The sequence below is a fragment of the Thunnus thynnus genome, chromosome 5 (assembly GCF_963924715.1).
Source record: "Thunnus thynnus chromosome 5, fThuThy2.1, whole genome shotgun sequence".
In the NCBI taxonomy this organism is placed as follows: Eukaryota; Metazoa; Chordata; class Actinopteri; order Scombriformes; family Scombridae; genus Thunnus; species Thunnus thynnus.
Window position 1 is genome coordinate 24,130,356 of NC_089521.1, and position 16,407 is coordinate 24,146,762.

The 16,407-nt window shown below is 38.8% G+C and overlaps 1 protein-coding gene across 1 annotated transcript; it reads right to left on the reverse strand.

Annotated features, from left to right (window-relative positions):
• Nucleotides 1-2,966: 2,966 nt before the first annotated feature.
• On the reverse strand, nucleotides 2,967-16,407 carry LOC137183323 (overexpressed in colon carcinoma 1 protein). The gene is made up of 6 exons (XM_067590297.1): nucleotides 16,070-16,407; nucleotides 10,146-10,170; nucleotides 8,250-8,285; nucleotides 7,341-7,420; nucleotides 6,545-6,575; nucleotides 2,967-6,420 (listed from the first exon to the last, which is right to left on the reverse strand). Exons 1-5 carry the CDS (start codon nucleotides 16,110-16,112, stop codon nucleotides 6,571-6,573), a joined length of 189 nt encoding a protein of 62 aa, XP_067446398.1. The 5' UTR covers nucleotides 16,113-16,407; the 3' UTR covers nucleotides 2,967-6,420; nucleotides 6,545-6,570.

The following is a 16,407-nucleotide window of genomic DNA, read 5'->3' on the forward strand; positions in this document are numbered from 1 at the left end:
TAGCTAACTAACTCACTAACTAGCTATACATTGACTTAATTCTCTACTAGGAAGCCACTTGGATACAATGCACAAAAAAGCTTTAATGTTTATGTACCACCTTAAATGTATGTCTTTTGCTTTTTTTTAGCAGAGGTGGCAGGTACCGTGGAGCCACTTAGCAGCCAAGAGTACAAAAGCAGTTTTTACATTAACTGGTTTCAGACCTCTGAATTGATGCCCACATCCCAGATATTTCCAGCATTTTAAAAAACAAAAAAGGAAAACAACATGGCAATTCTGTCTGATTATCTCATGCGTCACTATGTTCACACTGAAAACTGACAAAAGCAAATGTATTCAAAAATGCACCAATGTCCTATGCACACCAAAAAAGATGCTTGTTTTTTTTGTGTGTTTTTGATGTACACTATTGTCCAACAATGCAAGGCATAATAGACTTCGAGAAGCTGCTCACCGCCAGAAACAACAATTTTAAAAAATTTAAACAAACAAATTGTGGCCGGTGTTGAAACAGTCTGAACACTTCAGATAACAAAAAGCTTTTGCTGTGTCTTTGTGAAGTGTAATTGGCAGCATCAGCACAAGTCTTGTATTGTTCCCTTCAAGTACAAAGTAGTAAAATGTATTGATTTCTTGTATACTTACTTCAAAACAGTATTTTATATTAAATAGTATAATATGTAGGCTAGTATTGAATTGGGACACAGCACAAATCTGTTGTAGCACCAGGGACCTGCAAACTATATGAGCCATGATGTTGATTTAAAAAACAAACAACCAAAAACAAGTTTTTAAAAAGTTCTTAGTCGAAATCTGACTTTTTATTTTATCATCATTTTTTATGGGAAGAGTGCTTTCTGATTGAGATGATGCAGAGACAGCAACAGAAAGGAGCAGATCAGGGGAAACGTCAATGTTGACTAAAAATTTCAGCAGGAGAAAGAGCAGCTGTGATGTTTTGGTGGGCCAGATGCACAGATGATGTGATTAAGGACGTGTTCTCGATCACGTAGCTCTTACAGTTCAAACACAGACAGATCTGTATCTGTGCACGATGCAAAAAGCACCACTCAAGTTCACTTCACCGGAGAATGGAGTGCCGTGTTGTGGAAACAATAGTTTGTTTTTTTAAAAGACAAATACATGCCGATGGCTTAGTTTGCATTAACTGAACATGCTGTTAAGTGGGATATCTCTTTCTGCAATACAGTACTGCATTATATGTGTTGTTCATGTATATTGGAATTTGTATCTTTTGCATATGTGTAAACAAAAAATCTAAATATATAACAGGTCGTGGCTATGCAGTATGGACAACAAATATATAAATAAATATATTTTCTTTTGGTTTTATATGCTCAGATTTTCAAATAGCTCAGATGTCTGCACTAAAACAATTTAAATAGGTTGCAGGTTTTCATTGGGGGGGCAATGGGTGTTTGCAATAAAAATAAAACCCTCAATGTTCTCAGTTAACAGCAGGCACATGTAAATTAAAATTTATAGCATTTGGGCCATTAGTTATCACAATACAAACCTACATCCTAATATGGATTGTTAATTGCTCACCAATAAAAACAAACAAAAAGCATGAACCCTGACCGAAGCAGTCGTTTACTTAAAGGGAAACTCTGGTATTTTTTAACCTGGCCCCTATTTTCACATCTTTTTGTGTCTAAGTGACTAATGGGGACAACAATTTTTGAAACTGGTGCAGTATTGAGCGAGAACGCTACAGCCAGCAGCCATGAAATGGACTGCAATGTAATTCTTTGGGGCAACTGTGCCCAGTCAATGTACATCCACTAAAAGTACTTGATTTTGCCACTGACAGACTCAGATTGTTAGTGTCTGACAACATAATAGAAAGGACCATACAGAGAAATAAAACATTTTTCTTTACCTTTTGCTTGATCCGGTCTGTTTGTTATTGTGTCTAACCAAGTCTCGCTCAAGGAGAAGTCTCGAGTCTGGAATCCCATGAGAGTTGAGTTGTTACAGGAGGGCGGGTAAATTATCAGCTAAATATTCAGCCATGACTTTGAAAATCGTTTAGATAACACTAAGCTACGTACTTTCTGTACTCCAACACAAGAAACTTGTCCTGGCACTCCTCTCTCCAACCCTCACTCACGTTTCCATCGCGGTCTTCCAGCCAAAAATGCACATTACTGGGGTTGGACAAGAAAAATGTGACGTGCAGACTTGTCCAATATGGATGTAATTCCAAGCAATTCTGGGCTGGAGCTGGAGACAGAAATCTTTGACATATAACTATCTGTGTGGCTAGATACCACTACAAGTAAGTTAGTATAGTTTCTTTGTAATTTAGATGAAACAACCCTTTAACTGAACTTGTGCCACAAATTCATTTGAGATGATGATACATCTCATACAAAGTTATAGGATCACCATCCTGTTTTTTTTATATGTGCATATACCATATAGCCTGGATATAGTAATATAAGTCCGTTCTCTACAGTCGACTCTCCCTTGGTGACTTATTAAGGAAGCTCTGTATTATCTTGCTCAGTATGACATGAACACCTTATATTTCTGTGTCCTTAGTTACTGTACCTACTGCATAATATGATGGGCATTCACTGGAGAGAAAGGACAGAGTTAACACAACGTTTTCCCACTACCTCCTGCACCACCTTCCCTCTCCCTCCCATGCACTCCCAACGCAGTCAATTACCGAGATGGAGCTGTGATTGATCATGCGGCAGGCGGCCAGCACAAAGGCCCTTAGTTCAATAATGACAAATGTTTTCCTCAGCGAACCTCACTTGATTTTGTCAGACAGTCTGTCTGTAACACCGCTAAGATCACATGTAATCCCTCAAGTTTCAAGCGTATTGATTACAAAGGGCAAATACATTCAACAAAAGACCACAATAATCAATAACCACAGCTGTGCGCAGACAATATAAAAGTCTTTAATCATAAATAATTGAATCAGGTGATCGTGGATGAGTTACACAGAGGCAGTTGAGTTTGTTTTTTTTTCCTCTTCATGTCACCATCTTTGATTAATTAGTGAGTGTTGAAAAGTGATGAAAAGTGTGTTAAAGAAAGAAAGAAAGAAAGAAAGAAAGACTGTAAAATATGATTTCCAGTGTGGAACATCATACAGCAGTTGACAACATAAAGAGACACTGGTGTGTTTTTTTAATGACCACATCCAAGTCTTTTCCAGTGTGTAAATAATTAAAACAATTCACAGCTGCTTTGACTTCAAGTGGTTCCCATAATTTTTAACATCAATGTGCCACAAAACCTGAAAGATCTCACACTTCCAAACATTAAACAGAGAGTATGTCATTTCTTCACGCACACACCACCCCCTACTACATTCAAACAACACACTGTGCTGCACAGGTTTACAGCTATCCTACCATTTGCCACAGCAACATTTTAACATAGAGGACTTCACTTCAGACTGTGTTATTCATCCACATTCTGCCCCCTTGTCCCTGTTAGATTAATTGAATAGGGCAAAGGCAATGACATTCATCATATACAGGGGGAACAACTATAAAGGGCAAAGCGAGGCTGATAAAAGAGGGAGCGACAGGCGGCACGACACGCTGTAAAAGCCAAAGGCCTCTGGTAGGGACTGACACAGGGACACTGAGACAGCAGCGGGGAGGAAATATAGACATCAAGGAAAAGGGACACCAAAATTATTCTGATATTCTGACCAAATTGGTGCTATAGTGCTGTAAGCGCACTGCAGCTCTTTTTATAATATGCTGTAAAATACACACATTACATAAAGCAGCTCTTTGTATCCGCAGTATATTATACCTCTACCACAGGTGAACACTGTAAACGCTGCGACAATGTGAGCTGACAAAAGGCTCGCAATTAAAGACACTACACAAAATCCCTTGATATTAACGTGACTGATAATCGGCGACACAGCTTGGCAGGTGGTGGGCATCATTCTGAGTTGCACCCACAAGAAAACATGAACAGTAAACAGTAAGCTTGTGTCTAGTCTACTTTTATGCAACTGGTCAGGCGAGGCAGTGGTCTAGGCTACATACACAGGCGTAGAAAACGTTTTGTATAGCACGGAAAAAGCATCTCTTGAATCTCAAGTGTTCAAAGTTGGCCTATTTCCACCCTCCTCCAGGGTCCTGGTGAGTGGAGGATGTTGTACATTCATTAGAGGAGAGAACTGTCAAGAGCCTGGCTGACAAATGACCTTGGCCCCTAATGCCCGTCCAGCTGTAATGTGGTTTTTTTTTCTTGCTTGTTTTTTTTGCTTTTTGTTTTTTTGTTGTCTGGGGACACTGTTGTGTTGGATTTTTTTTTTGTTAAAGGATAACGCTGGTGATTTTCTATATTCTTCTTATTGTCAACCCTGCTATAACTTATTCTGCTGTGTCACACAGCTCCAGTGTTGTCCAAAAATGATTTAAAACAATTATCATGTACACAGGTAATGTAGTTCACATGTATTTTGAGTAAATCACACATACTGTACATCATCCTGCTGCCTTAAATACTTACTAGAGCACCAAATGTGCACTCATTGTTTTTAAAGATTTACATCTTCAGCAGGAACAAATGGCTTTGGGGCTGAGTGCCACAGACTGGGTAGGGAAGTCAGAAAATATTGAGACAAACTAAAAAAATGTCGAGCTTGAAGGTTCATCTTGACGTTTAAAATTTGATAAAACCTTATAATAGCTTCCTGTAAGTCCCCTTATTTAGCATTCATAAGCAGTACATAAACATTGAATAGTTTGTAATACACTATAATGCAGTTATAAAGAGATATAAGTACATTTTAAGTGTTTATGAATGCGGTGTATTTGTCAGCAATTATGACTATGAAGACATTTTATATCATTACAAGTGTGTTTTACTATATTGTCATTCATTATCTGTTTCTGAGGAGCTATAGTTGTTGACTAATGTATTAATAAACACTTATATGTACTAACAACTGCATTATAGTGTGTTATAAACCATTTATTAATTGTTTATATACTGCTAATGAATGCTGAATCGGGGGACTTAAAAATAAAGTGTTACCAAAATGAGTATACAATCATATGATGGGTCATGTGATAACAACCAAAACATTTCCCTGAAAGCTGGTTTGTTTCGGTATTTTCATGGGATTGGTTGACAATAGGAAAAAATACAGAATAACAGCCTTTTCCTTTGAGGATTACATACAGTAGAACAATTAAGAGTGATACATAAAGTATAAAATAGATTGTTATAAAATCAGTGCAGGGGTCATTAAACGGAAAGAAAAACAAGTGAGAGGAAAGACAACTCAACACTTCTGTCTCTCTTAGTGTGTTTTCTTTGCTCATGATTATTTTGCAACTGAATGTAATTCAATGACATGTTTTTGTTTGTTTGTTTGTTTGTTTTTTACTATTACACGCTCAATCACAATTATGATGTAAGATATGAACCCGATTGAACAGACTGTGTTGACAGTTCTGCATTTTGGAAACCTTGATAGAGACTGTATGAGCTATGTGAATTACCCAGCAGCACTAAAGTCAGAGCTCTTCAGGGGAAAAATAACATGCTGCAGAGACAGCACAAGTAAGAGAGAGAGAGAGAGAGTCAGACAGACAGAGAGAGAGAGAGAGACAGAGAGAGATTTCTGTATCATGAGTCATATGATGTTACATAATCAGTCTGGGGCAGAAGTTAAGTGACAACACCAGGTACGACCTGGCTGATGCACCCAGGAGACTGCGGGATTACAACAACTCGTGGTCTCTATCACCATTAGACCGATCATTAAAATCAGTGTCATTTTCAGAGAGTTATGTAGCAGCAGCAGGTCCCTGATTGAAATCAACGCTATTTTCAATAACACCGAGATGTACTATGATGTATTAACAGGAATGTGTTTGCTATAGGGGAGCTTTGATTTCTCTCTGACTCGCTCTCTCCGCCACACAGTGAATCATTGATGTCATCTTAGAGAAACAACTGAACAGTGGTTATTATTGCAGAGGGCTATTGGGAATGTGTGTGAGTCCCAGGCAGTTATTTAGTTGGCTGGTCCCCTGTCTCCTCCTGAGAAAGAGAACGTTTCAGTGCCGCGACCAAGAGGCCAAGATGGCTGTCACATTGCCCGCCGCCGCCGCCGCCGCCCATGGCTGCCAGTCCCAAGGTGGGTGCTTGTCTGCTTCGATGCCCATTTCTCTTTCTTTTTTTTTGCAAAGGGTATGGATATGGTTATGGATGCCGTAAGCAGACCTCGACGGTGTGTCCCTGCGTCACTGTGCCACCCATGACTCCATGAGGCTGCGTCCTCGGAGCCTCAGCAAGCTGTCCACATCCTCGTTCAATGAAAGCCTGAGAGATTATTCGGTGTATGGTGAGCACATGCTTTCTGCTTATAATGTGAGTGTCTGAATATGCAGGATCCTGCAGAGACAAAGAATAAAGTCATTGGCTTTCATTTGTAGCAGATTCTGTTCATTTTAAAAGAAGAAATCAACATGATGTCATATAAAAACGCAGAGCAAGTGGTGTTCTTTCTTAAGAGTACCTGTGTTGTGTTCCCTTCAATAGCTGCTAGTCTGCAAGAGGAGAAAAGCTGAATCAGATATTTATGGGACGATTATTTAACAAATTTCTAGTTCATGTGCTCCTGTCTTAATGTCAACACCAACCCTCTACCCAGCAGTTTGAACTCGGAGACCTCCGTGGAAAAAAGAGTTAATTGTTGTGCCAGAGGATACGAAAAAACAATCGATTCTCTATTTAACCTTTATGACCACAAGGACAAACATGACAGGTTGGAAAGCCTTCAAAGCTGCAAAAAACGACAGTGAGGTAGCAGTTTATATTAGCAGCAGTAGCACATTATTGGTTTAGGTCACAGATTGTAACACCATCGCTCTGTCAGAAACATAAATAAATAAAAACTATAGGCTAGACTGAATGAGAGAATGAATAAGTAACCATGAAACACTTGAAAAGAGAAACAGCCCTTTTAGGATTACTGAGGTACATGTTGATTAAAAAAAACCTACAATATTTTTTCCTGTGAACTAAATGGTTTGTTATCATAAAGGGAATGCTTCTCATTAACATTCAGTGAAAATAAAGGTCAAATAAAAATAAAGATGCTTCAGGCGACATGTGGCTTCATGGGGTGGCGGCTCAGCCATCAGGGATTATTTTTCTCTACGCCCTGAGCTGTTTGACTTCAAGACGCTCATCAATGTCAGAGGTATCATCTTAATATAACCTACAGTCTTCCACACTAGTGTGCCCTTCATTTTCACATGAAAGAGATTTATTTTCATGAATATGGGATGTGCAGCGTTATAGATGTTTACCTTTATGTGTGGACTTGGACTGACTCTCAGCCACAGTGGTCAGGTCTGCTGGTAGACCTACATATACGCCACCATAGTTCCTGAGAAGAAAGGAGAGAATTTTTCTTCCTCAAAACAATTTAAAGAGCAAGTATGGTCTGATTTTTTTTAATGTTTTAGAAATAAGCATTATAATTACACAGTCTATGGTTTTAATGTGATATCTGTGGATAAAGGCCCAATACCTCTGCATTAAACATACTAACACAGACCTCCAACAGCTGTTATATTAAAATGCTTGTTACATGTAGATAAATAAAGATTTTCCCAAATTTAGAAAGCATGGGGATTTGATGATTTCACAGTCTAACCATTCACGTTAAAACTGCAAGTTTCAAAGTAAATGGTACGAGTTACTCCCAATTAGCATAATTGCTAATACTGATAATATGCTCATTTAAAACAACCATTAAAGAATTTAGATCAGACATCTGTAAAATTTATTCATAACTAAAGTTAGTCCCTTCTAATGAATTCAGGCCTTTTTCACAGCAGACGTTTAGACTTGTCATAATAGGATACGCACTGGTGTTACTAATAACATTAACGATGTCTCTGTTTAGTGTCCCAGTAAGCAATGACAGTGTGACAGTGAGCCAGCATGCACAATACCAGCATCCTGAAACTGAGGCAGCTAAAAGGAATTTAGCCATGGTTCATTTTACCGTTTACACCTGTGCTTTTCCTACAGTGACACGTCAAAAAAGTCTTAGTAATATTCACATTTCATAGTCGATATACCATAAAGCAAAGAACAGTATTCTGCAACTACATACTGCAAAAGTGCATTGAAAATTAACAGCACCAAACAAAACTAAAATGTAAATAATGAAAGTAGAAAATAATGTAGAGAACATTAGCAAAAAATACCTTCTTTTCTCATCTTCTGCCGAGGGATCTTCTGTCCTGATTGAGAGAAGAAGCACAGGTCAGGTCACCTCTTATGGGCACACAGGACAACAAACAAACAAACAAACATACAACACCAATGAGAGGCATTACACAAATAATGGACGATGGAAGTGCAGTTGCTTAGCTGGTATGCTGCATTAGCCCATTTGGGAATTCTGTGAACTCCACTCCACTGGATGACTTGCCTGATGATCAGATTGATCTGCCATTTCAGGTCTAGAGCTAAGCTACTGAACAACCGTTTCCCAATGACCTCAGTTTTGTTTTGTTGTTGTTGTTGTTGTTGTTGTACGTATTAAGTCTGAAGGGCTAACTTGAAGCTGTACTACCTACTGTAATTCCCTGTGTATTACTTTTCTAGCATTGCAAGCAAAATAATGACATAAATTTCACTTTTGGAGTGTATTACTCCATTAATCTTATAATGTTTCATATAATATTTGTTTGTGTGTGCGTGTGTGTGAGAGAGAGAGAGGTATTTTGCTGTGTAGTACAGTCCTCGGAAGCTGTGATTAGCTTAACTGAGTTAGTGTGCTGCTGTCAGCTCTCCAGGGTCCTGTGCTGGTTGCTCAGATGGTTATCAAGGAGCATACACACATGTATGTGCACACAAGCTGATTCCAGGAAATGCTGTTGCCCCTCCCTAAGCTTTGATAAATGCTAACTGTAGATGGGGAAGGACAACCTGTTCTCTGAATGACACTTCACAGAAAAACACGAGTCTGAATTGAAACTTTTTGACAGACTTTGTAGTGCAGGTCAAGATGGAAAAGAACAAAAAAAAAACTCAATACAGTATAGATTAAAAAATAGGTATTGATTTTGTAAGAATGGATGATGCACAAAGACTGAGTTGGCTGTTCACGTATGAAGCACATAAACTAGCCATTTACTTGGAGAAAGAGAAAAAAAGCTCTTGGGATTTTTTGTTTGTTAGTTTTTTTCTTTTCTTTTCACCTTTCTGCATTTTTTTGTATAAGTGTTACCAGAAAATGCATGTTTTGTGAAATAGTGATGGCGCTGGGCCAGATGTTTGACATGACAGACATATAAAAATGGATCTAAAACTAAAACTGCAGCATGTGATCCAAAAGAAAAGGAATGAAAGTAATGCTTTGATATTACTTTTTTTTGTAATTTTTGGTTTTGCATTGTGCTGTGCTCACTGAGTCTTCATCAAAAGTCCAATTCAACATCACAGACATACCAAAAATCTTTACTCACCACACATTATATATCTCATTATCAATTGTTCATGTTATATAAAATGTGCAGAAACTCCAACGGCTCATTGTACACACTGTTGCAGCAAAATAAAGGATCAAATCTTTGACAAGCACTGCTCCAATACACACACCTCTTAACCTCTGAGTAAATACAGTAACAAGTATTTAAGAATTAGTTGGCATCACAGAAATGTAAAGGAATATACATTTGAGCCAAATTAATGTACTTAATAAGTTTATGAAACTTGATGAGTTTGTCTTTTTCTGCTGGTCAACTTATTATTACTAAAATATAAGAAAGGATATGTCTGCTTTATTTGTTTACAGCTATAACTCACATAAAAACAAAGTGATGGCAGGTTTTGAATTTTAGTTTGCATCACAGATTGTAACCTTTAACTAAAATGCTTTTAGATTAATAAAAAAAATCATATTTACATTTGTATAACAACAGTGGGTGTGGAAATACTTGACAGAAACACATCCTGTGTGAATACTGAATGTGTGCAGTTACATAAAGCTCTTTTATAAGGCGATCTTATGTGATCTGAATGTGTGAAGCCCGGGGGCCACGAATGATGAGCTTCATAAATACTTTAAATAGCCTGAAAATGACGGATGTACTTACACATCTTTGGAGGCTTCTGCTGGCCCTGGAAACAGATGAAAAGACAATTTATCTTCATTAAACTACTGAAGGAGGTGTTTTTCCTTACAATCAATTAATCTCAGTGTGTTTACACAAACTCATGAACCATACAAAAATTTCTTTCAAGGCCATCATTCAACATCCACATGAACCACAGGCACGCACAAATGAAGACAACTAACCCCCCTTCATATAATACATCACACCTCAACACACCTCTTATCTGACTGACTATCTGCTCACTATTTCAGAACATGTCACAGAAATCAATTAGTTTAACGGTCAGCACTTAAAATGTCACTGGGAACACTCTGTTAATTGCTCAGAGTGACAAAACTGAAGGCGTAGACCTTCGGCTGGCGGCAGTTTAGGGAGATGTGGCTGTGGCAGCATTGGAGGACACTTTATCAGACCACCTGGAGGATTTCCATAGACCCCCTCCTGGTTCTGATCAAGACACAGACATGTGAGGCTTTGGCAAGTATCATCTGTACAGTAGACCATGCGTATTTGCTGAGGCTGTGCACCCAGCAGAAACGACAAAATCTCGAGCAGTACTTTGTGTTTTATCATACCTGTCTGTTCAGGCCTATGTTTTTATTCTACTCATTTTTAACAGCAAATACATTTTGAAAGAAACACAATGCAGCCCAAATTATGTTTCTGTTCATCAGCATAATGATGAAATGTTTTTAATGAACGTACTGTATATGCCAACTCACAAAACATATTTCCAAAATGTTCTCTGACAACATATTTCATCAGTTTTCCCTAAAATACCCGCTCATGGAAAGTAAAGCATCATTAATGTTTTTTATGGTTATGCTTAGGTGCTCAAAGCATTTGTTTAAGGTTGGTTTAAGATTGTGGTCTTGATTAAATGCTGAAAAAGTGACAGTGAGCTGACGCGCAAGACTGAATGTATAATATATTATCAACATTGAACTGAAGCCATCTTTCCCTAGCCTGAACCAAAGTGCTTTTGCTGTCTAAACCCACACACACAGACACAGGACTCTGGGTGTTGTGTCAAAGTCTGTTTCCTTGTTGATGTGTGTTTCCCCTGCTTAACCTGCACCCAACCAGTTATCATTGCTATGCCTAACCCTAACCTAATCCCAACCGCAGAGGTGGAATTATGGGAAACACAATACTAACAGGAGGAAAACACTATTCGAGGGGGGAACAGACTTCAATACAAGACCTACTGCTGATGTCAGTCAGTCTGTCTGAAGTCTTACGCTCTGTACACCCTCCATCCTCCCAGACCACTGGTGCCAACTGTAAGAACAAATACTGACTAAAGGATGGGCCAAATACTGTACACCTTGTGTTAACTTGGATGCGAGACTCATATGTGTAGACGTAAATACAAGAAGTAATTAAATACATTTACTCCAGTGTAGTTTTGATTTACTGTCACTTTACTTTTTGAGACGTTTTACTTTTCCTCGGCTACATTTCAGTGTGAAATATTTTACCTTTTACTCCACAACTTTCATCTGGTACCAGTGGCTTGTATTTTGCAGACATTAAGACTGAGTGCCCACACACTGGGTTGTAGTTCCCAAAGTCTCTGTATCACTGACTGAAAAAGGCAACGTATCAACCCAAACTTTTTGCGCCATGCAGACCGGATGGGGTCGAAATGTGTTGCCTATTTTTTTTTTTTTTTTTTTGAGCTACAATCCAGTGTGTGGAAACTCTGCTTTTTTCCTTCATTTCATTTGCTGTCCTGCACCTGATCTAAAAACATAGTATGGGATGTGCACACACCATCTCTTTACACTATAAACTACCCGTTGGTATGGAAGTACTTCCTTAGGTTGAAGAGGATGACCGTTTGTGGTCCAAATGTGTAGTATGAAAGAAGAATTGGGAATAAGATAGCAGTTTATGTTTTTTTAATCTTTTTGTGCAGATTATTTTTAATGCGTGATTTATACAGTATGTTTGTGTAATATTTTGGGGTATTTCCCGTTTATTCTAGACATTTTGAGTGCTTGAGTTTGGTGTGTATCCACTGATTGATTTTAATATATAGCCTACTCACAATCCCTAAACAATTGACTTTTCTATTTATCCCAACTTGCCTCTGAAGGTAACGGAGGACATTTTGTATACTGACATAAGGCATACAGTGTGAAACGCCTTGACTCCGAATGACACCCATTGAGCTCATCCCAATAGCTCATTCTTCGCTGAACCACTGAAATGAGATCATAATACATTCAGTTGGAGAATAATCTAACTTCCCTCTTGAACGTCATTGACAACAGTGGGTGGAAACAAAGCTACATTCTGCTCCCAAATAGGTTTTCATGCCATACCCCAAAGTATGAGTGTAGAAATGTACCTTGAAACAAAGGCCACAAGAATTACATATAATAATAGAAAACAGAAGAATTACACTGTTCAACCAATCAAACTTTATTTATATAGCACCTTTCAAACAAATATACAAGCCATTGACAAAATGTAGGATGTTAAAAATGGATTTAGAAACAAATGAAATACTACACAAAATAGATTAGTTAAACAGTAAAATGTTCATAAAATAAAATAGAATAAAATAAATCATAATGATCAACAGTCAAATGTTGATAAAACAAAAGAGAATAAAATAAATAATGATGGTAAATAAAATATGTATAAATAATGAAACCATAAAATCATAAAACACTATATAAAAGCCAGACTAAATAGATGGGATTTTAGTTTACATTTAAAAATATCTATATTTTCACCAGACTACTTCTCTGATCAACTGGAGGCTGTTCCAGCAGCGTGACGGCTGAAAGCAGCATCAGTGAAGGTTTTTGTTCTGCTTTGTGGAACAGCTAAACCAGAAGAACTGGAAGATCTGAGGGGCCTTCCTGCTTTATACAACACCAAAAGCATTTCTGAGAGGTAGTCTGGTGCAAGGCCATGTAATGCCTTATAAACTAATAAAATAATTTAAAAATCAATACAAACACGTAACCAGACTTTAAGATAAAAATAATGTGTGCTCTCCTCACGGTCTTAGTCAGCATTCCTGCTGTAATTTTGAATCAATTGTTGCTGATTTACTGTTACTACATTACACAAAAATTTCATCCTTGTAAAAGAAATTGAGGGCTGTTCACAGTGAATGTCACAGTGAGTCTGCTGACTTGACAATAGGGGCCTATTCAGTGGCCTGACAAAAGCTCATTCATATCCAAGAGTGCACATCTGTGTGCATAAGACTAGGGATGAGCAATGTGATATAGAGTGTGCACTGAGGCGGTCATTTGAGTTTGGTACAGACCGCAGCTTGAAATTGAAAAGTACTTGCGTGACTCAACCACAAAGCTGATGATGATATGAAGAAGATGATACTTAGATCTACCTCCCCCTCAATTTTCAAAATTAGGCCAATGTAACTTGATTACAAAACTGTCTCCAAGATATTAGAGACTGTTTAACTCATAATTTGCTTCAGTCAAATGAGGACAAGACAGAGATCCTACTCTTTGCCAGAAGCTCAATTACCTTTCTGCCTACATCAGACCACATGCTAAGAACCTGGGTGTTACATTTGACGGCGATCTAAGTTTCAACAGGAATATAAATCCTGTTGCCAGCTTCTTCCAACTCAGAACCATCTCCAAAATTAGGCATTTCCTATCACCCTGTGACCTAGAAAGAGTCATTCATGCATTAATATCATCCAGGCTGGACTACTGTAACTCCCTCTACCAAGGCATCTCTTAAACTACCATTTCCTGTTTACAATTAATTCAAAACACTGCTGCCTGGTTATTAACAAGGTCGAAGAAATGAGACCACATCACCCCTATCCTTGCATCCTTACACTGGCTCCCTGTTCGTTTCAGGATAAACTTCAAAATTCTTCTAATTGTTTATAAATCTCTCCACGGTCTCACCCCTACATATATCTCAGAACTTCTCAGCACCAGCAGACGCCTCAGATCCTCCCACTGTGGCAAGTTGGCTGTGCCCCGTTCATGGAAAAAAAAAAAAAGCCGGGGACAGGGCTTTTTCTGTAGTGGCTCCTCAGCTCTGGAATATCCTGCCGGAGGTCATTAGACAGGCTGAGTCTGTTGATGCTTTTAAGATGCACATTAAGACCCACTTTTATTCTCTGGATTTTAATTGTGTTTAAACTGTTTTTTATTTCCATCGGATTCCTTGGATTTTAAATTGTGTTTAAACTTGTTTCTATTTTAATCTTGCTTCATTTCCACAACATCTGTTATGCACACATACATCTTAATGCTTGTATGTACGTCTGTCTTTGTGAAGCTCTTTGGTGCAAAACCTGTTTGCTTTTTAAAGTGCTATATAAATGAAATAAACTTGAAACTTGAAAGCTTGAAAGCTCAATGACTTTGGTTATGGTTATGATTTGGGGATTGCCTGAAAGCAAACAATTTAAAAATACACTTTGACATAAAACTACAAATGTGTACAGACACCCAGAGGGTGCTGCTATCTAAACTCTACAGTAAATAACAGAATGGGAAAATGTGTCCTTTGACTCTAGCCTGGTATCAGCTGGCATGGACAAATGAGTGCAGTCACTGGTCCACATTTGTCAGTGTGACAGGATGTCACACGTCCTTGACATTGTGGTGAACGCTGACCTCCAAGAGGGAGCAGAAAAATGGATAAGGCCTGCCGCATAGAAATAAACACAAACAAACAAACCTCAGCAAACTCAGACACCATTGATATTGTTAGAAGACAGAGTAACCCCAAAGTGGATCAAACTCAGAGCAAAGACAACACTGGGTGGCTTTTCCCAGTCGCTGTCTGTGACTCTGTTAAACAAGGAACATGCCTGGTGAACGCTGATTAGGTACCTGCAAGCACACACACACACACACACATTTACACAAGCACAAACACACACAATACTGCTTTAATGGACAGTGGCGGTGAGGTAATCCTGCAGATACTTCAATATAATTATTACCTCACTTTGACTGTGGTGCCCAGAGATTTGCTCGATATAATTTAAAACAGGTATTGTACCTGTCTACACACAGAGAGACGTGCTGTTAGAAGACAACTCAAAATAAAGCAGAATATCTGGACAAGTGTTGGTAAAACCATGCGATACAGCATTTTTTTCATTCAAATGTGTCCTCCAGGCTTTATGAATGAAACCTGGCCATTGATGGAGTATTTTCAAAGCCTCCTGTTTACAGGCACAACCAGCCATCAGTAGGGAGACAAAGACGCGTGAATGTCACTGAAACTGCTTGTCTTTCATTCTCAAAATCCATGGAAACCAGAGCAAACACAACCAGAGGAGGGGGAAAAAATATATAAAAACGAAAGGCAATGGTGTCCTAGTGAAGGCTTGCTTTTGTATCAATGTAGTCGTTAACATTATAATAACAGTGTCAGTGTCATTATCAAAGCTTGGAGTTGGTGCATTCCTCAGGCTACTCTGGTGACTCAACTGCTGCTGGTAAGAGTGGAATATGGGAGACCCTCCATGATCGACCCACCACCCGTAGCTTTAGGAGACCACCGCACGCATACACATGCAGGTACACAAACACACACTACAGAGCGGGAGCATTCACACGGCGAAATGCTGAACATAAGGGGAAAAAATTATTATAGTTGCAGTCATTTTGAGACACAAATGATGATACTGTGCTGTCTATGTATACATGGATGAAATCACTGAAAGCACCTATAAGACACACACACACACACACGCACGGATACTGCACACATCTGAGGACATACACTGAATGCAAGGGTAACCCTGACACACTTCATTTATATTCAAAACACCCTCTCCCCTTGGTGCAGATATACAGTGGCAACTCTCTCTCTCTCTCTCACACACACACACACACACACACACACATATATACAGATATTCCTCAAACACTCACCCCCTCCTGAGGTGCTGGTGGCTGAGGAATTGCCACAACCCATTTTGCATCGATGCAGCCACCGTCCAAGCAGAACAGAGACGTTTAACAAGAAGAAGAGAGAAGAGGAAAGAAGGGAGACCAGAGACACATTGGAAGAGGAGGAGAAACGTGACTGACGGAGAGATGAAAGAGAGAGAGAGAGAGAGAGAAAAAGAGGGAAGGTCAAAGAAATGTCTCCCACTGTTACACAGGGATTTCCTTTGGTCGTGTCCCCCTTTCCCCTCAATCTTGCGTCTGTCCTCTATGAAACGCAATAGAGAGCCGAGAGTGAAGTGAAAGCATGGAGAGAGAGGCTT